The sequence below is a fragment of the Nelumbo nucifera genome, chromosome 3 (genome assembly GCF_055504915.1).
Source record: "Nelumbo nucifera cultivar China Antique chromosome 3, China Antique-T2T, whole genome shotgun sequence".
Lineage (NCBI taxonomy): Eukaryota > Viridiplantae > Streptophyta > Magnoliopsida > Proteales > Nelumbonaceae > Nelumbo > Nelumbo nucifera.
In genome coordinates, this window is record NC_142651.1 from 1,295,271 (window position 1) to 1,317,243 (window position 21,973).

The window sequence follows — 21,973 nt, forward strand, 5'->3', positions numbered from 1 at the left end:
TAAGGTGAGGCAGAATCACCAACAGAAAAAACAATTGAGCGCATCTCCAACCACCGTAAGTAAGGAATAAAGACAGTAGTGACTCGCACCAAGAAACTGGAGCCACCTAGAACTATAACCGCTAGAACTGTATTTGTCAGAACTATAACCATCTAGAACTGTAACCGTCGGAACTGTAATCATCTGGAACTATAACCGCCGATGAAAGCAACTGGTAGTGAAATACATTATGGAATTGTAACCGTTGGTGAAATACACTCCGGAAAACAACCACTGACAGTGAAAGCCAAAGAAGCATTTAAGGCCACCGCCCAACACCAAAATCTTCAAGGAAGAGTCAACCTCTTGTATCAAAATCCCTGCATAAAAAGAATAGAAAGAAAAAAACAAAAGATAAAAAGGACAAGAATGAGCAAGAGGAAAGATCGAGAAGTGGAATAAGAAAATCAAAAAGAAGAGAGAGGAGTGAAGGAAAGGGAGAAGCGAAGAAGAATGGACAAGAGAGGGGGAGAGGGAGAAGAAAAGAAAGGGGATAGGGGTAACTCCCCGAGGGGAGTCACCCCAAAAACGATCAAAGACCGAAGAAGGGCGACAGAGGGTGGACAAAGAGAAGTAATTAAGGAAACCCTAAGATGAGTACTCTCTTAGAACAGAAAGAGAGGAAAACTCTAAAACTCAGAGAAAAACTCTCGTAACCGAGAGAGAGAAACTCCTACTTTGATAAGGTTGATGCATCTATCTATTTATCTATATATGTGTGTGTTGACATTGTTTATAGTGTATGGTATGCATCCTTTTATAAGATAAGTTCCATAGCTATGGCGAAAAATTCAAAGAGTAAAGACTAACATTGTTCACTTGTTTACTAAAAGCATAAGCATTCCTTGTCAGTTTCCTCTTCATTTGGAGGATATTTTCCTTTTATATACTCACTATCTGTAGGTTCACCGATCACCGCTTACAATTAAAATGTATTTGTAGTAGCCCTAGCATTTCTTGACTACTACCATGTGTTTTGTCCTACTAAGTAAATGTATACATGCATTGTACGTGATAATTTCAAATAATAATAATAGTTATTATTAATATTAATAATTATTATATATTATATTATAGATATTTTTATTTGGGCCCGAAGGAGCACATGACCGCAGTAGAATGAACATGGCGAGATGACAACTAATCTCAGATTCCCTCAAAATTTGGTTTGACGATTTCACCCTTCCATCTTTTGAATTATCAAACAAAACAAGAAATGCGGTCGAGATTCAATGGTGGAAGTGGACCCCACTCTATCCCTTCTCCGCTTATGTAGTTGCCTAAAAGGCCCGAAACATGAGGAGAGGAGTGAAGACTGAAGAGTGTCGTAATTGATACCTCATACCGGGAAACAGGGTCCTATAGTCTATGTTACCACGTGTCTATCTATATTGGTGTCTCACGCTTGAACAAAGGAACCATGGATTGGATTTATGAGATGTTTCAACTTTCAATTCATGTCACGCTGATTTTGGATACCGAATCCAATAAATCCACGTGACAGGACCCTGCTCCTGAATTGATACACGTGGCAAATTAGTTTATGTGGGCCCAAACTGATGCTGGCTAGGCTTGCTGTTACTTTTGGTCTGGTTATTAGGCTATTTCGGTAAATTACTCAACGAACAATACTATAAAAATAAAAAAACAATAGAATCCTCAAGTTGGATTAATGTGGTTTTGACGATCCCTTGTACCGCCCATCGGTTATTAATCCTCTCTTCCACGTCACTGCATGACACATGCAGAATTTCCTCCCGCCTTTTCAGCTCTTATTAGTTGTTTACAACCTTTCACGGGCCACAACAGAATCTCTCTTCTCTCTCTCTCACACACATACACAATACACACACGACAGAAAACCGATGGCCGGTGCGCGCACTACACACTTGGCATCTCCTCGTTTAAATACACAACACAACTCCATGCTCCATAGCAAAAGTAAAACCCCATCAGTCCAGTCCAGGCTCCAGCCAGACGATCTTCTCTCTCTGGCTCTGTTTGCATCCTTGCAGGAGATCTCGAATGCTGTTCGTGTTTTAATCTGAAGCCGTCATAACTAGGTCTGTTATTTATTTATTTATTCTATCTGATTTTTCTTGGATTTTTTTGTCTCCTCGTTGAAGATTCTGTTCTTTTCTAACTGCATTGGATTGTTGGATTATAGCTTTTCTTGTCGAATTTCTGGTTTCTATTGGATTGAACGAGATCTGACTTTGAATTGATAATACTGTTACTCTTTCCTTGTCCATCCGCATTAGGGTTTCCTCTACCGCCGAACAATATAGCAATGACATGTTTCCATCTTATCCATTCCTTACTCGAATTCCTGATGTTGTTTTCTTTTTCCCACCTTACATCTAAATGACCTGATTTCCTTTTTCAGATTTCACAATGTCTGCGATGGATTTGAAGGAGAACAAGTTCCTGAGCGTGGGTCTCTTGGTTGTTGCAACCCTCCTTGTCGCAAAGCTATTGTCTGCATTTCTTATGCCGAAATCCCGAAAGCGCCTTCCTCCGACTATAAAGACGTGGCCGGTGCTCGGCGGCCTTCTTCGCTTTCTGAAAGGCCCCATCGTGATGCTTAGGGAAGAGTACCCCAAGCTCGGCAGCGTGTTTACTCTCAATCTATTGAACAAGAAGATCACTTTCTTCATTGGACCCGAGGTGTCGACCCATTTCTTCAAAGCTTCCGAGTCTGATCTCAGCCAGCAAGAGGTGTACAAGTTTAATGTTCCCACTTTTGGTCCCGGAGTGGTGTTTGACGTCGACTACTCTGTAAGGCAAGAGCAATTCCGGTTCTTTACCGAAGCTCTCAGGGTTACCAAATTGAAGGGCTATGTAGATCAGATGGTTGTAGAAACTGAGGTGAATCAACTTTCCATGTTTGCTTTGTACTGTTTTTTCAATGAACCTTCTTATTTAGACTTAGGCAACTATTTTTTATTGCTACCTGCATTCACAATTTCATATGTAATTTAGTTGAACACAGAACACCTATCTCTTTAGACCTGATGTCTGCTTAGTGCTTACTACTGATTAGCTTCAAAGAAGATAATGGACTTCGGTTATTTGCCTTTCGTTCCCTGACCCAACATTGGAGATAATTTGAATAAAATCTAGAATATATAGGGAAGTCCATTTTCAGTATCGAACTAAATCCTGTTCTTCCTCCCTTTTCCATGGATGATTGTTCTTTGCAAGCAGCACTTTGATTTAGAGTTTGCATATACGTTCTTTCTGTTTAAGCGAAAGCTAGCAGTCTTGTGATCCTATTCTATCTCGGTGCTGTTGTAAATGGAACTAAAGCATATACATATATATATAGATATATAGATATATAGATGATTAATGAAGCCTGATCAATTTACAAATTGGCATCTGAAATGTTGATTGACATATGTTTAACATTACAGAAAGAGCTTGTACCAGGGGAAAATGGTAAAATATAGCTGATTTGCTCCTCTTATTATTAAATCTTAATCTTGGTTTTATTCATGTGTCTGATTCGTCAATTTTCTGCAAATTGTTTTCCTGATAGTTTGTTTATAGCTTTTCTTTTTATCTCCTTGAGTCTCATCATTCTTTGGGAAAGGAATAAGCCGTCTTTATGGTTTGAAGATGAAGGATCCACAGTCATCATTTGCCACTCATATGGCATAAAAGGTGATTTAATTGCCACTTTTAGCTATACTTCGGATGGCTAGCATTGCTGATCACTCTTTTAAACATTTACCCTAGACAAATTTTGTTAGGGATGATGAGAGAAATTTTGTATGACTGTCATTTATATAACTTAAGCCACCAATTCCAAGTTCCATGTGAATATTTGATTCCTAAGTTCTTGCATCTGTGTGTAATACTCCCTTGAATGATTTGTCCCAGACATTGCTCCAATGTTGTTATAAAATCTAAGACTGTCAGATATCCACTGTGCTGATTCCATCTTTATCATGGAACTCTGCAGGACTTCTTCTCAAAGTGGGGTGAGAGCGGTGAGGTTGACCTAAAAGCTGAGCTTGAACATTTAATTATCTTGACAGCAAGTAGATGCCTCTTGGGCCGGGAGGTTCGTGATCAGTTATTTGCCGATGTATCATCCCTTTTCCATGACCTTGACAATGGCATGCAACCTATCAGTGTCATCTTCCCATACCTCCCCATCCCAGCCCACCATCGCCGTGATGAGGCCCGCAAGAAGCTTGCAAATATCTTTGCCAAAATCATATATTCCCGTAAACATTCTGGGAAAACAGAAAATGACATGTTGCAGTGCTTCATTGACTCGAAGTACAAAGATGGACGGCCAACTACTGATGGCGAGATCACTGGGTTGCTCATTGCTGCCCTATTTGCTGGACAGCACACCAGTTCCATTACCTCTACCTGGACTGGTGCCTATCTCCTTACTCACCAGAAGTACCTCTCTGCTGTTTTGGATGAGCAAAAGAACCTCATGAAACAGCATGGCGACAATGTTGATCATGATATACTGTCTGAGATGGATGTCCTATATCGGTCCATCAAGGAAGCTCTGAGGCTCCATCCTCCTTTGATAATGCTGCTAAGGAGCTCCCACACTGAGTTCAGTGTGACAACTAGGGAGGGGAAACAGTATGACATCCCAGAAGGTCATATAGTTGCTACATCACCAGCTTTTGCCAACCGATTGCCACATATATACAAGGATCCAGACAGGTATGACCCGGACAGGTTTGCCGCCGGGAGGGAAGAGGACAAGGCGACTGGAGCATTTTCGTACATTTCATTTGGTGGTGGTAGGCATGGTTGTCTTGGAGAGCCATTCGCGTATCTGCAGATAAAAGCAATTTGGAGCCATTTGCTAAGAAATTTTGAGATGGAGTTGATATCACCTTTTCCAGAGACTGACTGGAATGCCATGGTTGTGGGTGTGAAGGGAAAGGTAATGGTAAGGTACAAGCGACGACGGCTTTCTGTTGACTAATTTAGGATGACAAATTGTGAAAGGTGTAGCTCTTCTTTTCCTTGTTTTAACTTTGGTGATCAGTTGTTGATTTCTTGCAAGTTACCCTCCCATTTTGAATCCCTTGATTATCATCTATTTTTGGGTCTCTTTCAAGTGTCACTTTTCTAGTTTTCATTCATATGTTTTTAATGCTTGTAGTTTGGAATGGATATCTGATTTTGTTTTTGTGTGTGTTAATAATTAGTAGGAATAAAGGCTTTTGTGATTTCTGCAGGAGGCCTTTTTATATACAAAATTATACTGTCAACCATTTGGTAAACTACTGGTCCAGCCAGCGCGTAACAGGTCACACACAGGCTAGGATTTTGTGTTTAACACGGCGGCCTTGTAGATAAAAGATGCCAACTCTACAAGCTGTGGTTGGGACTTGGGAATGAGCCCAGCTAAGAATCACAAAAGACAAATCTATCTATAGCTCTTCTAAACCATAAGTATCTATCAAGGGAAACCTTGTGTTGTGATGTGGTGGAAGGCTCGCTAGAGCTGCTACTGCTAATATCGTGCTATCTCATAGTACTAGCTATCTTAAGAAATCAATGGAAGGTGGCCACTACACTAACCACTATACACTGATGGAGTTGCAAGCTAAAGAGGGTTTTCTTTTTAGGGTTCATCAAGTGTTTATCGATTAGCCCCTTCAGAGTCTGGATGAGGCTTGAGAAATGTTTATACCTTATACCATTCAGCCTATGAAAGACCAATGAAAAAAGGTCCGGATGGTTTATAGTAATTTCAAAAGGCCCAAAAGCATTTATAAAATTTGCTGATCATATTAATTTCGTGGTCCGGTTCTGTGCTGTTTGGAGAAGATCTCAAACCAATAAATTATAGTTTGAGAAATTTTCAGATCAAATTAAACAGTTTTGACATGAAAATCAAATCAGGCCAAATTGTTTTGTTACTATGATTTGGACCAATATATACTATTTTGATTTATGGTTTGATTTGGTTTATAAAATCCAGTAAATCAAACCAAGATTATAAACCGTAATTCAAGAAAATGTCACACCAAACCATTTTGAACCAAATCAAATCACAAATTCGATTTGAATTGATTCAATTTTATGGTTTGGGCGTATAATGAACAGCCCTAGGCTCAAGTACAAATATTGCATCCGTAATTATTCTAACAAAATAAATAAATACATCAACAATTAGGACACCTCATGAAGACCTTTTTTGTGTTTTTCCTTTCTTTTTGGGTGAACTCCAGACACCCCCTTTCCCCCTAAAATATGACTTTTCCCCGTTCTTCCTTCTACAACAATCCAGCAATTTTGTCCCTGAAGATAACAGGGCCAAAGAGGGAAGTTAAGATCATCAGCCAATAAAAGTCATTCCAACACCCTATCAATAATATCTGGCATCACACATTTCATCTTTAAATCGGAAGTTGGAACCCATCATAAAAGTTGGACTTGTCATGTATGAGATCACAGGAGATTACATCTGAGCCCCGCAGAGGGTGTCCCACAAATGCTTCACATTCACATAGAAGTTGTCAATGGGAGATGTTTGTAATAGTATGCTGTAAGGTGTTGTAGGGCGCTCTGAGTTCGACTTCAGTCCAGCACCCTCAGTAGGGGCACCGTTCGCGCAATTGGAAGACGTGATACGCGTCCTCTAATTGATGTAAACAGTTGAAGCATGCGAGGATGCTTCACGCTGTTAGTGACTCGTTCTCTTCTCCCTCTCTCCCCCAATCCACCCGGCGGCGACTTAACATCCATTACCGCCGGTGGATGAGGGGAGAGAGAGGGAGAAGCAAGACCGCCACTCGTCTACTCCCCGCAGATCCAATGGATTCTTTGTGCTGGTCACTGGGGTTGCTGGCTTCGTGGGTACCCACTGCTCACTGGCTTTGAAGAAGCGAGGCGATGGAGTTCTTGGCCTCGATAACTTCAAATAGTTGACGAAGATGAGCTCTCCCCGATCGAACAAGTGCGGTTAACGGTGACCAACACCGACGATCCAACCCTCCCCGTCTGGACCTTCCGGATGTGGTTCCTGGGTTTGATATCATGTGCACTGCTGTCATTCCTCAACCAATTCTTCGCCTACCAAACGGAGCCCCTCATCATAACCCAGATCACCGTTCAGGTGGTTACCCTGCCAATCGACCGCTTCATGGCTTCTGTCCTACCGCGCACCAAATTCCGCTTACCAGGTTTTGGGTCAACGGAATTCTCTTTGAATCCGGGACCATTTAACATGAAGGAACATGTTCTCATCTTCATATTCGCTAATGCCGGGAGCGCTTTTGGAAGTGGATACGCCTATGCCGTCGGCATCGTCAACATTATAAAGGCTTTCTACCGGAAAAACATCTCCTTCTTAGCTGGATGGATACTTGTAATAACCACTCAGGTCTGTGATTTCGGTGTTTCTTTTTCTCTTCCTCTTTCACTTCTGGTTGTTCTTCTATTATTTTATTTTATCAGGTTTTGGTAACAGCTAATACGTGCACCGGTGATGACTGTTTGTACTCTTTCCGCCGGTGATAACAGTCCGGCTTCTATCAGGGCAGAGTCTAAAATACCTGAAAGAGTCGCCGGTGATGACTGTTGGTCGCCGCCGGTTGGAAAGGGAGAGGGTGAGAGTGACTAGTGAGGGCAGAGTCCGATGAATCTCGAGCGGGAAGTGGGATGGAATGAATGAGAAGCTAACGGCATAAAGGATAAAGTCCGTTAATTCAGTTCGCACGTATTAAACCAACGCACGAATTAACTCGTGCCGCGCGAACGGTGCGCGTATATAGTGTGCCTGGACTCAAGCCGAACTCTTCAAGGTCGTAGCAAAATATGAAAATAAACAAAAACACACAAAAACTTGTGATAATTCAACCTAGTAGCAAAAGACAAAAATTAAAAGAAAAACATAAAAAAATTGGAATATTGCGGGTTTGAATCTGCTACCCACCGATTTCGCCCCAAAAACGTCCCACACCATAAAAAACGCCGCGTGTCCTCCCACACGCAAGCGCCTCAACCTCGTGCGGAGCTGATGGGACGGCCGTTAGCTCCCATTTCAGTGATTTCGCCCAAAAAAGTGAATTTCACTCCTATCGACCTGCCCTCTGAAACTCAGACCGCCCCATCTCCTCCTTCGCCGGATCTTGCCAAGAAATCCGACGCCACGATCATTCCTATAGATACACCAGAACTCTCCCCTCTCATCTCAGATATATATGTTTTTTTTAGTTTTTTATCTTTTTTGCAATAGAAAAAACGCAAAAAGGAAGAATCGCCGATAGGTATTCTCGAATCTGTTCTCTCTTCCTCCTGCAATACTCCACTCTAAATTCACTGATTTGAGTTTAACCATGGAATGTCTCCAGCTGGGCTGATACGCAGTGCAAAGAGCAAAATCCATGGTTATTTGAAGAATGAATATGGCGTTAATTAAAACCATAAAAATTGTGTGGGCCAGACAGAGCACAATCGTTTCCGTGATCAGAGGGTTGGCGCTGAAGACCTCATAAACAAGTGATGTGTTTCTGTGCTTTAAAGGGAAATCAAGCAGTTGGTTTGTCGAACTAAGAGTCTCATAATCAAGACAAAGAGCTTTCTGGGGATGACATAAAAAGACATTGTTGTCGTTGTTTCAAGCCTTTGAGTCCTAACCAGAGCCAGCACCTGAATCTTCTTCCCTTCTGCGTTTTTTTTATTGCAAAAAAAGGTTAAAAAAACTGAGAAAAACATATTCAAGAATATCTGAGATGAGAGGGACGGGGAGTATATACCCCCGGTGTATCTACCGGAATAATCATCGGCGTTGGATTTCTTGACAAGATCCGGCGGGGGAGGAGATGCCGTGGTCTGGGTTTCAGAGGGCAGGTCGATAGGAGGAGTGAGAGACTGAGATAAAGATTAAGATCGACTTTTTTGGGTGAAATGGTAGCTAACCGCCGTTTTATTAGCTCCGCACGAGACTGAGATGCATGCGTGTGGAAGGACACGCGGCAACTTTTAATGGTGTGGGACAACTATCGGGGCGCAAGTCGGTGGGGGGGCAGATTCGAACCCGAATATTGCACCTTCCACGGGAGACGGGATCCACTCTTACAAATGGGCGCTTCATATACACATCCACCAGAACATATAAGTACGGGAGATATTCACAATATATGGTAGGATATGCATGTGAGACGCCTTAAGGTGCCATCTGTGATGAGCAGATTCGGTCTCCCCACTGGTAGGATCTGCTACAAGCCTACAAAGTACAAACGCAACGCTCCCAACGATATGCCAATCTATCACTGCAGCCGCACACCGGGAACATCACAACTTGTTTCGCTTTTTGCTGGAAAAAAAAAAACCTTGTTTCGCTTTTCCCATCTCCTCCCCCTCCGGCCCTCCCTGCCCTCATCTCAAAAACCGAGTGTACGTTTTCGTGTGAAACTTTTGCAAATTTTCTTGTTTGTCATCCCTCGTTTGTCACTAGTGATTGCTGAAGTTCTGGGATTTGAAGAGAGATGATTTTGGGTTGGTGTTGTTATTGTTGATACTAAGTGTCGATGACGATTGGCACGGGCTCGGATTCCAACGGTTGGAGCCGAGCCCGGGGTCTGGTTATCAAGACGCTGGCAGTGATAGGTGGGGCGCTTCTACTTAAGAGACTAACCAAGTCCACCACCAGATGGGATCATGCCCGAATTGTTGCCGAATCCCTCAGCGGTGAGAAGGTAAACGACCCATAACCTGGGTTTGATTTTCTTTTCCTTTTTTGGATTCTTGGGATAGATTTAGTTCTTTTCTGGGTTTTTTCTTTGTAGTTTTCGCGGGAGCAAGCTTCTAGAGATCCCGATAATTATTTCAATTTGAGGTACCCAATGGTTCCGTTTCTCTCTCTTAGTTGAATTACAGATTTACTGCTGCATTTGGTTAATGAACTGAAGCTAACCAGTAGAACCTTCAATCTATTGGCTTCTTTTTAATTGCTTTTTTCTTCATTTAAGTCTTTAAATAAGTGCATGACCAAATGATACTCTGAGACATCGGCAATTGAACAGACACATAGTTGAGCTGTATATGTTGAAAGGCTACTCTTTTCATTAAGATTGCTTGGTTCAGTCTCCATGTTCCAAAGGAATTTAGCAACAACTCTTATTGCTGTTTGTTCCTGGGAATGAATTTCCTAAGGCTCAGTTTGGAAAGAGTACAAATACAAATATGTACAGCGCACACATACAAAATATAAAGTTTTGCACTCTACATATTTGTATTTGTACTCCTTCCAAACTGAGCCTAAAGTATAATTGCTCCACTTTTAGCCAAATTAATCCATTTGTACTAAATCCGTCTTCATTTTCTGTGCAGAATGCTTACATGCCCAGCAGCAGAGATGGTGGATGGTTCAAGGGTTCTGTATTTTGAACAAGTTAGTATAATTTGGTATCCTTTTGTTGCCACTTATGGCTTTAATACCTACATAAACATGTAATATTTAACCTATCTATTGCCTGATGGCAGGCATTTCAGAGGACTCCGCAGAAGCCCTTCAGGCAGGTAAATATGTTGCATATCATATCATCCTTTTATGGTACATTTTGAGTGTATAAATTACGTTCTTCAAGCTATGGGGTAAGTTTTTTTTAGCTCCTATTATTTTTCTGTCTTCGCATGCAGACTATTGTCTGCATCCATGCAAACATGTGATTTACACATTTCCCTCCAAACTTTACTATTTTCTCTAATAGCATTGCTTTTAGCAGAGGAAACCATAGGAAGAGTATAATTTATAAGGGTTTGGCAATGGATTATTTGTGCATGTCTCATTATTTATAAAGTATAAGTTACAGGAGCAAAAGATTTATGCCTTTTTGCTATCGTTTTACTGGTGTTACTAAGTGCTGATAAATAGTAACCACAATGATGCTTTTCTTTTTCATTTCTTTCTTTTTTTCATGTAGTAGAAATTCTAACATGTTCCTCGTTGCAGAGATTTTATATGGTGAAGCCTTGTCCAAAAGAGATGAGATGTGATGTAGAGGTGGGATTCAATTTTGCTTCATACTCCTTAAGAGAAACCTAGTTTTATTGGGTTGTATTTTCTCCTTACATTTGGAAACTTCCCTTCCCAGTTCCCTAGCCTCTGGACAGGCGCAACAATGCACTGTCAGATACACCTTTTATGAGTTAGCAATAGACTCTTTTGTGATCTGTATGCTATAGAAATCTAATATATATGGAGATGACAGAAATTTTATTTTTCTCATCAAGGTAGGGATTGTATTAGCATGTTTTCCAAAGCCAATTGACATTAACTCTTATCTTTTGTTGTGAAGAAACCGAGAGAACAAAAGGAAGATAGAAAAGGTGGAGAAAAAGAAAAGAAAATAAAATAAAGAATTTACTTTAGTAGAGAGTGAACAAGTTTTGCACTCTCCATTGAACCTATTTTATTTTATTTTTCTTTTTTTCTCTTGGTTTTCCTTGTCAGCCAACCTAAGGAAAGTAATTTCTTTTCCTTTCTTCTATTTTCTTTGCAACCAAATGCAGTATTAAGATTCCTAACTTATTTTAAATGGACAGCTAAATTCATATGCCATTAGAGATGCAGAGGAGTACAAAAACTTCTGTGATCGTCCAAAGGATCAGCGCCCACTGCCTGAAGAAGTTATTGGGGTAAGATTGTTGTGACCTTCAACCCATGATCTTGTCAAATTAGCCATGGTGTATTTGTGTAGGATGTATTGCAGGAATTGAAGGCCACTGTAATGTTTTGTTTGCATTAGCACTTTAAGATCTTGAGAAGATTTTAATATTCCAATTGCTAAAATCTCTTCCTGTGCTGATCCAATTAATAAACAAGAACAATTACTTGAGGATCCTTTCAATCTATTTAATTTGATGTATTGCTCCAACAGATATACAGATTAAGTGCTTATGGATCAGTAAAATGTTTTAGATTTTTGTTTCCGAAGAAAAAGAACTCTATTCATCTAAGGTTCTTTTTGGTACCTTTTCTTTCCTTTTATTAGGGAGAGATAAACAAACTCAATGAGCAAAATATGCCACACCTGTTACCACATCAAGTTCCTGCGTCATCAGTACTTTTTCTTTCTCTGGTTCTGTATATGTTTACTTGTGCTGTATGGTTTCTTTTGTTTTTGTTGTTTATGTCTTTGGCGTAGGTTGTGTATAAATGGCCTGAAATTCATTTTGATCCTATTTGTCCAGTTCATAATTTTATGTTTTCATTTTGCAATTGATGGGTCTTAAAAGAGTTTAGCTAGAACTGCTAAGACGATTCATTAACTTATTCATAATGTTAAAGATGCTTTCCTCTTCATTAGAAATCTGGTTAACTTCTAATAAACCATACTTGCCACCATTGTGTTTGTTTTACGCGCTTACTGTACCTACCTTGACATTGAGTATATACCTTCTACTTCTTCCAGTTTCTGCTGGGGTCCAACTGGCATGTTGGCTTATGCAGTGCAATTCTACATTAAACTCTACTTGTTGTCAGACCATATTTATCGTATTGGAGGTTTACTTGTTAAACCTATGTTGGTCTTACAAATGAGAATTCATGTGATAACTATATATTGCAACTCTTGAGTCCAATATTACTAGTTACTCCTGGAACAGTTTCATATGGATTTATTTGGTAAACTATGCAGGACATTGCAGAACATCTCACAAGTATTTATGTCAAGCGTTGTGAACGTGGAAAGCGGTGCTTATATGAAGGTTCAACACCACCAGGTGGCTTCCCTAATTCATGGGTATTTTCTTTTCTCTATCATCCCTTTCACCCTCAGTTAATCTCTGCTGCCAAGAGCTAGTACCGGTGTTGGACATAGAACCAGTGACTTTCTTCTATCTTTGTCTAATAACAAATATTTTTGTTTTGCAGAATGGTGCGACATACTGCACTTCTGAAGTTGCAGTCTTGAAGAACAATGAAATACATACTTGGGACAGAGGCTATGATGATGATGGAAATCAAGTGAGATAGTCACCCAATTTATCTTAATATGTAGTCGAACAGAGAACAACAGAATCTTTGATTAATTCTACATTTTCCTTCCATGTATAACAGGTCTGGGGAGTGAAGGGAGGTCCATATGAGTTCAAACCTGCACCAGGCTCATTTGTCCTGCAAAATTGACATGTAGATAATATATGCAGACTGTAAATTTGAACTAAAACTTGTTAGATTTCCGAATTATGTATATAAACCCTCATCCAATCTTTTAGCGATATCCAAAGATGTAATGCTGCAAAAGGCAACTGCATTAGAAGTTGAGGGTTGCTCAAGCACTTGTAGGAAAACCATTGTGGGCTGAGAGTCCAGATGTTCATAATAATAAAGCAATCGTTACTTTTAGCTTTTAGCTGGTTTATTTTCACTAACCTTATTGCTTCATCTCTCTGCTTTATGCTTTTCGGGCTTTTCTAACATCTGTCGTTAGTATTCTTGTCTCCTTCCAACTGTACATTTTGTAACTAGATGAGAAGTTGAGAATTATATCTAAAACAGGGGAAGGAATCAAGCTGTCATGACGTCATTATTGAGAATTGGGATCTGCTCATTGAGATCGGCTTCAGTCAGTGCAAGGCCCGTTTGAACCCTGTTCGAACAGCCTTTACAGCCTTGCATCGGGAATATCACCATACTTCTATGCTTTATTTCATGGAGATATTCCCTTGTTTGAATGGGCTTTGCACCAACTGAATCCCATTTCCTGCTCATCACACCGATTTCACAACCATATCCCACCGTGTATTGGGAACAGTTCCTCATGAATAATAAATAAAAGTATGGGAGATATTCCCAATCTGTGTTGCCAGGACATGCTGTGAGGAGCAGATTCGGACTCCATCATTGAGTGATCAATCTCAGTCTTACAGTACTATTGTGCCGTTTGAGTTTTTACCACAAAAAGAGCAGTTGAGAAGTTGTAACACTCATACCTATGAAGCCAAGGTGAATCTAGGAGTGCAAATTGGGCAGGCTTAACCCGAACCTGGCCTGGCCCAACACGATATTTTCACGGGTTGGGTTGGATATTTTGGGCCTCAGGTTGGGCCTGGACTTGAAAAGGTGGATTTTTTATATTTTTCGGCTTGGGCTCGGGTTGAGGTCTTGAGTAACCCGAGCCTGGCCCTTTAGATTAATAATGATAGGTGTATGGCAAGGTTTACATGATATTATTGATTTCTAATAGTGATGGATGAAATTTTAGTTTGACGGCTCTTTAGGTTAATAGAATTATTTTATTTTATATGATGGTTGATGTTAACAATAAACTTATCAAAATTCCAGGTATCTTTTCTTTTCCCCCTTTTGAAATTAAAGTTCAGTTTATGATTCAAAGAAAATTCCAGGTATATCTTATATTTTCTAGATGAAATAATCTTCTTTTAATTTTATGATGAAAATTATATTGCATTTTTTCTTTTCTAAATGCAATATATGTATTATACACACGCAAATGTATATTAATTTTTGGTTTAGGGCTTTGGGCTGATTAACCAATCCAAGTCTGGCCTGGACCCGGGCCCAACCCGAGTGCCTGAAATTTTAGTGCGGGTTGGGCTTTGGTTGGATAATTCGGGCTTGGGCTGAGCTCGGGCTTTAGGTCCAATTCTTAGGGTTGGGCCTGCCTGGGTTGAGCTAAAACTCGGCCGAGCCCGCCCGACTTACACCCCTAAGTGAATCACTGGGTTCCAGAGATGATGTCAGGGAAGACGGACGGAGCTCAGGAACACGATCAAAACCTACGGCAAGTTTTGGTGTGCACGTGACAAGTTGACAGAGGCGTTAGACTTACCTTGGGTTCAAGTTGATCAGACGGAGATGAAAGCAAGATCAGCCTTTCTATGAGAAGGTAATACTAATAAATATAACTACCTTTGAAGGAATTTTCATATTTTGGGGCTTTATAAAGACTGGTTGTTGTTTTCTATTTATCCACCAATTATCAATTTAATAAAGCTTACCCACTCTTGCTTGTGCGTGAAAAAGAAAACTGTAATTCTTTTTGCAAAAATCATTATTTCGATTGGATCAGTTATATGGAGTATGGGCTATTGAAAGAAAAAAAGGAATCTGAAAATTTTTAATAAATATCACAGAGACACAGAGGAAGAATTTCGTTTGAAGAACGGAGGATGACAGATTCAGTAAAGAAAGTGGTGAATGCGAAGAGTTTTAGAATTGTTGGTAGAGGATGACAAAATGAGGAAAGAAAGTAGCGAAGACAAAAGAGTATTAGAACTGTTTGCTCATTAACACAAGGGCAGTTTGGTTCAAAAACATTGAATAGTGTTCCCAATAATTTAAATCCAACATTATTTTGAAAACATCACTGAATTTGTTAATATATGAAATCTCGTCATTTTATATTGTAATTTGTAAATCCTTGGATCTTTGCACCACAGTTGTTACATACATGTAAACAAGTACAATGATGTATTTAAGCTGGTTTCGCAAAATGTTGATTCATTTGGTCGGACAGATCAGATGAAAACAAAGGGATGAGGGATCCATTCCACAGAGTGCTCGATTTCTGATTTTCCATAAATTTCAAAAAAAGAATAATAAAATTTTTTAGCTAGAAACAATGTGATTCCCATCTCGCAAGTCCCAAGGTACCTATGGTGGATTGAGGGAAGGCAAATTTCCGATCGAGATCAAATTTGACCATTTCATAAAACTTAAAATCACCTCTGCCCGATAGAGATCAGGTGGTGGGGCCACAGCTCAAAGAACCAAACCAACTTGATTCAAGGGTCAAGGATTGTTTGGCCATCCATTATGGACCAACAATCCCATGTGATTTGGTAGATACACATGTCAATAACCATTGTGGTAATCTTTCTTTTTATTTTTTATTTTTATTTTTGGAGGGGTAAGAAGATCAACTTGATTTTATTCACCCATTTACATCTCTAAGTGCTTAAAGGCCTAGGTGAAAACTCACAATACCTCAATTAACAATAAACACAACCATCGCAGCACCAATTACCTGTATTTACAGCTGAAGAAATCAAAACATCTTTATTGTAGTCACTTCCACGGTGTTCTGAATATACCTAGACTCACAGACTTACTAAGTTAAGGGAATTTGCCTTCTCCTGCAGGGTGTTAAGCAGGCTGTCAAAGCTCTTCTTGAAGGACTCTACCCCTTCAAGTTCCAGCTGTGACCCTACCTCGTTCCAGTCAATCCCCAACTTCTCAAGTGCACTATATATGCCTTCAGCCTCTGAAATGTTGGAGTCAATTGTCCTTGATGCAGTACCATGGTCGATAAATGCTTGGAGAGCTTGGTCAGGCATGGTTGAGACCTGAAACAAAGAGAACAGACAGAGTAACTAACATTTACTGAGAGAGCTCCAAATAAATCATGCATTTTCCTTCTGAAATTGGTTTCATCTTAATGACATTTGATCACAAAATTGAAATAGCATCTGATATCCGCATTAATAGACAAAGGTCATCATTGAGAGTAAAAGGCTCACCGTGTCTGGTCCTATAAGAGGATCGACATATAAGGTGTCAGGGTAGGCTGGATTCTTAACACTTGTTGATGCCCAGAGGACCCTCTGCTTCTTGGCACCTTTCTTGACCAGAGCCTCCCATCGTGGACCAGAGAACTTCTTCTGGTAAAGCTTGTATGCCAGCACTGCCTGAGCTACTGCAGCCTATGGAAATTCAAGTAATAACAATGAGAAAAGCTACTTTCTAAAATTCTTTCAGATACTTCCCACTGAGGATATTAGAAAACATTTTATATACCTTCCCTCGGAGGTTAAGAGCCTCTGGGGTTCCTATCTTCTCAAGCAACTTGTCCACAAGGGTGTCTACACGACTGACAAAGAAGGAAGCTACACTTGTAACCCTAGAAAGGTCACTCAGTCCAGAAGATTCAAGGCCATCCAAGTAAGCATCAATTACTGCTTCATATCGGGAGAGAGAGAATATGAGCTGTAACATGGAATAAGTGAAATCAAAATGCTGCAACCTAAATGAAAAAAAAACTCTACGAAAATGGTAGTTGTTTTATGCAACTCTTAGAAAGGCCATAAAGTGTGGTATGAACTTACAGTTACATTGACACTTATACCAAGTGAAATAACCTCCTTGACAGAAGGGACACATTCTGCTGTAGCAGGGATCTTTATATATACATTGGGGCGGTCAACAACCTTATGAAGCCATTTTGCAGCTTCAACAGTACCTTTTGTATCATCAGCAAGTTTAGGAGAAACTTCAACAGAGACATAGCCATCAGCTGCATCAGTTTGATCATAGATCGGCTCGAAAAGTTTGCATGCATCTTGAATGTCCTTTACCACGAGTTCCCAGTATGCACTTTCAATGTCTTTTCCTGCTTGTACAAGCTCTCTACAAAATCCAGCTCAAAGTCAATTGTGGGTTTCAGAATCTCAAACAAAGATCACTTTCAACACCTCAGTCTCAACTTAAATACAAGGTTTGGACTTGTGAAGTTATGAATCACCTCAAACAGATAACATGAAAAGCAAATAGGGCCTCCAAAGATCTGGATACTGAACTCAGTTTTAAAACCCACACAAACATGCAAATACATACACTCATTAATCATGTGCACAAACAAGCAAGGACTTTAGACACCAAACATTAAGTCAACTTGGTAGTAAGTTCATTCCATCTCTACATAGTTTTTTTTTTTTTTTTTGATTGGACATCTCTACATAGTTCATACATAATGTCTAAACCGGAAGGTGGCATCTAAGAAACCGATCCCTTGTCCCACACTCAGGCAGTCTCTCGATTACCATGAAAGCAAATTGCAATTAGCTATATTGTCATAACAGTATTTGAGACAAGGATATATAATTGAAATACCTGAATTGCTCATTGTAGGCATTTGATGTTGATATAGCTTTCTGGAAAATCTGAAATTAGATTTATTTAACATCTCATTAGATGGAACCTAAAGATAAATGAAGTAGAAGCAATATCTAAAAGAAGCAAGCGAAATGCATTGCAATGACAAAGAAACAAATGTCTTGCATTATTTGCAAAATAAATTGCATTTAAGACATGAAGCTTGTGTATTTTCTATTTCAAATTCAGTGATGAAAATAATAAAAGATAGCATAGTTCTTGCACTTAAGGAGGAAACTAACAAATAAAAGAAAACAAGAAAGCAAAAGGTTATGTAGTTACCGCTGGGTTGCTGGTGACACCTCTAACTCCACTTGCAATCAGTGGTAGCAAATCTGTGACAGGACGGCATAGATTATCGTACCAAGGGCTCTGCCCTTGCAGCTCATAGAGATCATGAAGTGTGGTTCTTTTTATTTGGGCCCCATTTCCATCAATTTGAGAACATCTAACTCTGTAGTGGAACATTATTGGATAAATTTTCAGACTAGGAGAAACAAGAAACCAAAATAATACCAACAAAATGCACCCTACCACCCAAAAAAAACCTAAAAAAAAAAAAAAAGGAAAGAAGCAATACAATTGTTGTTACTATTTATCAAAAAGACCAAAGACATTTTTTTATCAGTAAAAGACCCACGATATTGCATTGGAAGCAACACAGACATTTATCTTATTCAACCGTGCATCATGTGTCCATTTACCTGGTCCATAAAAGAGTGTACATCTGGGTGGACTAACAACACTTTAGCAACTACAAACAAGCAATGTTAATAATAGATGGATGATGGTCGAAAATAGAAAGCCCTTCCTTTCCAGTTTGCCACCTAAGCCCTCAAGTGTAAGAATTCCAGGATCATGTACATCTAATTGCTTTGCTATATGGCATATCTAGCTAATCCACCCAGAAGCTTCAAATGGGTTCCATGCCAATGGCACACATTATTGGCTAACATATAATAAACTCTCAAGTCTTAACAGCATCTGTGGAAGATCTTCTTTTCCTTTTCCTTTTTCTTTCTTCTTTTTTTTTTTTTTTTTTTTTGGGGGGGGGGGGGTCATGATCTAATTATTTCAGGCAGAATAATTACCAACCCAAGAATGGAAACAAATTGGGAACAGATAATTAATGAAATAATCTCCATTTAATATGTTAAGCAATAAAGCAACGACCATCCTCAAAAAATTGAGCCTAATAACCATCGAACCATGAATCAAACAAAATATATATGGAAGTCAGCAAATTTTAGCATTTCATGTAAACAACATAGAAACTATCATCCAACAATCAGTATCAATTACGAAAAAGCAAAACTTACACCAACGGCCTCCTTTCGACATGATCTCTTCGAATCGTTAGTTTAGACGATGAGAACCCTCTGTTAACGAGAGATCGAGCGTGGAAAGCGACCAGAGGTCTTGATTCGGAGGATCTAAACCTGGGAGAAGATGATGAGGAAGCAAAAGTTGGATTTGCGAGCTTGGAAATGGAGGCCATGAGATCAAGCGAGAGAGAGAGAGAGATGGCGAGGGCGAGGGTCGATGAAAACGAGAACGATGTTAGGGTTTTAAATGGTTTTAATAATTTGAGGACAAGAGAGGGTTACTTTCAGGGTTGAGAGTTTTCAGTTGACCCGGCGAGTAGAGACGTTGTATCAGAACTCAGAAGAAATGGCAAAATGGGAAGATCGTTTCGCATAAAAAAAAAAAAAAAAAAAAAAACCGCTACGCGTACGGGCGTACCCTTAGGCTATAACCGTGAATCACAGCTCTCACTGTATTGATGTGGCCCACCTTAATTCGGCATAATTGACGTTAAGGTGAGCCACAGCAACACATCGAAGGTCATGATTTCACTCTTTTGGCTTTGAGCTAAAACCATGGGCATAGCGGATTTGTGCTCAGATCACATTTGAAATTTGATAGATTTCAGGAGAGAAAGGGATAGACGCCATTTTAGCGGTGGCGGGTCCGGTGTATCTGCCAAGGTAGGTGAAGATCGCGCAGGACTGTTATGCCCCCTTCTAACTTCTTTAACCCGAGTCGGATGTGCTCTTCACACCAATCTCACATCATATTTCAGCCACACATGGGAATTAATACGCACTATAAAGATTAGATTGGTGCGGGGAAGGCTTTCTAAGGAATTTCTGATAATTCAGGGGAGGTTTAAGTAATTAATCTTTATTGTTATTAATATAATTAAAATTATAATATCTAAAATTTCTTCATCATAAAACTAACACGTATACCTTTTAATTTGTAGTTTGATTCCAATGCAATGGTGGGTGTTGAGTATGAAATACATTACAATAGTCGTATGGCACTAAAATAAATAGATATTTTTCTTTTCGAAACCCACAAAACAAAACATGAATATGAACAAATAGAACTATAAATAAATAATTGGGAAGAAGGTGAAGGGCAATCTAGCCATTTTAGATAGGGAAGGGTTGGTGAGAATAAGATATTTTTGGTTGGTGTACACGTGTTTTAATAAGAAGGGAGGGTTGTCGTCTAGATAGTTACGGCTATCAACATAGCACAAAGGTCAATTTAGATGGTGGGAATGGAAATGGAAAAGGCCAAAAGGGGACACATTCCCTACACGGCGGACTTTGGTCCATCCCTTCCCAGTTCCCAACGAGTTACACAACGGGCATGGCCCATCCCCCCAGCCCATGACCCCTCGGCCTTATCAACCAAATCGAATTTTTTGCCCACTATTCTCTATCCACGCTCTACCCACATTGGATTGGATGTTGTCTTGCTTGTGAGATGCGCATTGTGGATAAGGTACAGGTAGAGAAAGACAGAAACTGAAATCGGATTTGGATTTATTTTTCTAACACGTTTTAACCGTATATCTAAAATATCTCTCTAATTATAAATTTTTATTCACATAAAATATTTTTACTGTACAGCTGAAACTTGCTGTGAGGTTGGTGTAAGGTGCACAATCCAAATTCTTCTTTTATCAACCAATTAATTGGCACTTTGCAGCAGCATCTAACCTACTTTTGGCTGAGGCCATTAGTTACTCCATCAAGGTTGGTGGAATTGAGCAGATCCAAATTCTACGATCCTAGTTGCGACTAAAATCCATCAAGGTTTCGCTGGCTGACCCGTCATCTGGCTTTTTCCCTTTTCTGTAAGTTTGCGAGAATTAAAACACAGTAAATAAATGGGAGATGCAATCAATCCACTAGCCTAGAGATCTCCTTCCAAGAAAGATGATCTTTTGGGCTTTAATTTTCCTAATCCTTTGCCAGTAAGAGGCAGGAATGTGAATTCAAGTCGTTAATGCTCTCCAATAAGACACTCAACTCAAACTCATGTAGTATTTATGCTCAAAGTTTGGTTCATCTCTTTTCATTATGCATGGGAATAATTTAATATTAGGTATTGGATAGGCTTTCACACAGCAGTTTACGGGTTATACTAACCTGTTTGGAGCAATGTTTTAAAAATCGATTTGGAGTTAAAATCGTTTTGGCCACTGCTTTTAGGTCAACAGTTCCATCATCTTGATTTAAATGGACAGTCTGTTTTGACAAAAAATTGAAAGATTAAAATAAAAATGGACAAAAACTATTAAACGGGTCGATGATTCGAATGTCCGAGTCAACGGGCATTGACCAATTCAACGGTTTTTTGTCTAAGGCGAGCTTGGGATAAAATAGATCTGGTTGCCTGAACAGTTCCTGGGCCAAATCGTCTGACTGTCTGAGTCAATAACAGTTCGAAAACCTTGCTTTAAAGGATTTATGAGATTATATGAGCCGAGAAACCCAGAAAGTCATGAATTTGCATTTGATAAAAATCCAAAAAGCTAAAAATAGGTTTGTATGAGCCGTAAAATTGACTTTCTAGTGAGATACCTTCTCCAAAACCGTTCAATCAAAGCAGAAGCTCTCCCAAAAGAGCTATAATTTAAGTCAAAGGCACACATGATTTTATTGTAACTTGTGGGAGCTAATCCTGAGTTCTGTTTGGAGTTGATGAACTGAGAGTCAGGTCTACACTTGGAAGATAAAATAG

The 21,973-nt window shown here is 39.6% G+C and overlaps 3 protein-coding genes across 3 annotated transcripts; 2 read left to right on the forward strand and 1 right to left on the reverse strand.

Annotated features, from left to right (window-relative positions):
* Positions 1-1,836: 1,836 nt before the first annotated feature.
* LOC104592734 (sterol 14-demethylase-like) lies at positions 1,837-5,212 on the forward strand. The gene is made up of 3 exons (XM_010252200.3): positions 1,837-2,102; positions 2,426-2,907; positions 4,007-5,212. Exons 2-3 carry the CDS (start codon positions 2,434-2,436, stop codon positions 5,003-5,005), a joined length of 1,473 nt encoding a protein of 490 aa, XP_010250502.1. The 5' UTR covers positions 1,837-2,102; positions 2,426-2,433; the 3' UTR covers positions 5,006-5,212.
* Positions 5,213-9,329: 4,117 nt separating this feature from the next.
* LOC104592735 (chromophore lyase CRL, chloroplastic-like) lies at positions 9,330-13,391 on the forward strand. The gene is made up of 9 exons (XM_010252201.3): positions 9,330-9,731; positions 9,822-9,871; positions 10,366-10,426; positions 10,519-10,554; positions 10,988-11,038; positions 11,581-11,673; positions 12,675-12,779; positions 12,911-13,003; positions 13,097-13,391. The coding sequence occupies exons 1-9, from the start codon at positions 9,564-9,566 to the stop codon at positions 13,163-13,165; spliced, it is 726 nt and encodes a 241-aa protein (XP_010250503.1). The 5' UTR covers positions 9,330-9,563; the 3' UTR covers positions 13,166-13,391.
* A 2,602-nt stretch (positions 13,392-15,993) lies between these two features.
* On the reverse strand, positions 15,994-19,819 carry TRA2 (Aldolase-type TIM barrel family protein). Its single transcript, XM_010252203.3, has 7 exons — positions 19,252-19,819; positions 18,215-18,386; positions 17,891-17,940; positions 17,107-17,407; positions 16,799-16,987; positions 16,522-16,704; positions 15,994-16,347 (listed from the first exon to the last, which is right to left on the reverse strand). The coding sequence occupies exons 1-7, from the start codon at positions 19,428-19,430 to the stop codon at positions 16,102-16,104; spliced, it is 1,320 nt and encodes a 439-aa protein (XP_010250505.1). The 5' UTR covers positions 19,431-19,819; the 3' UTR covers positions 15,994-16,101.
* Positions 19,820-21,973: the final 2,154 nt, after the last annotated feature.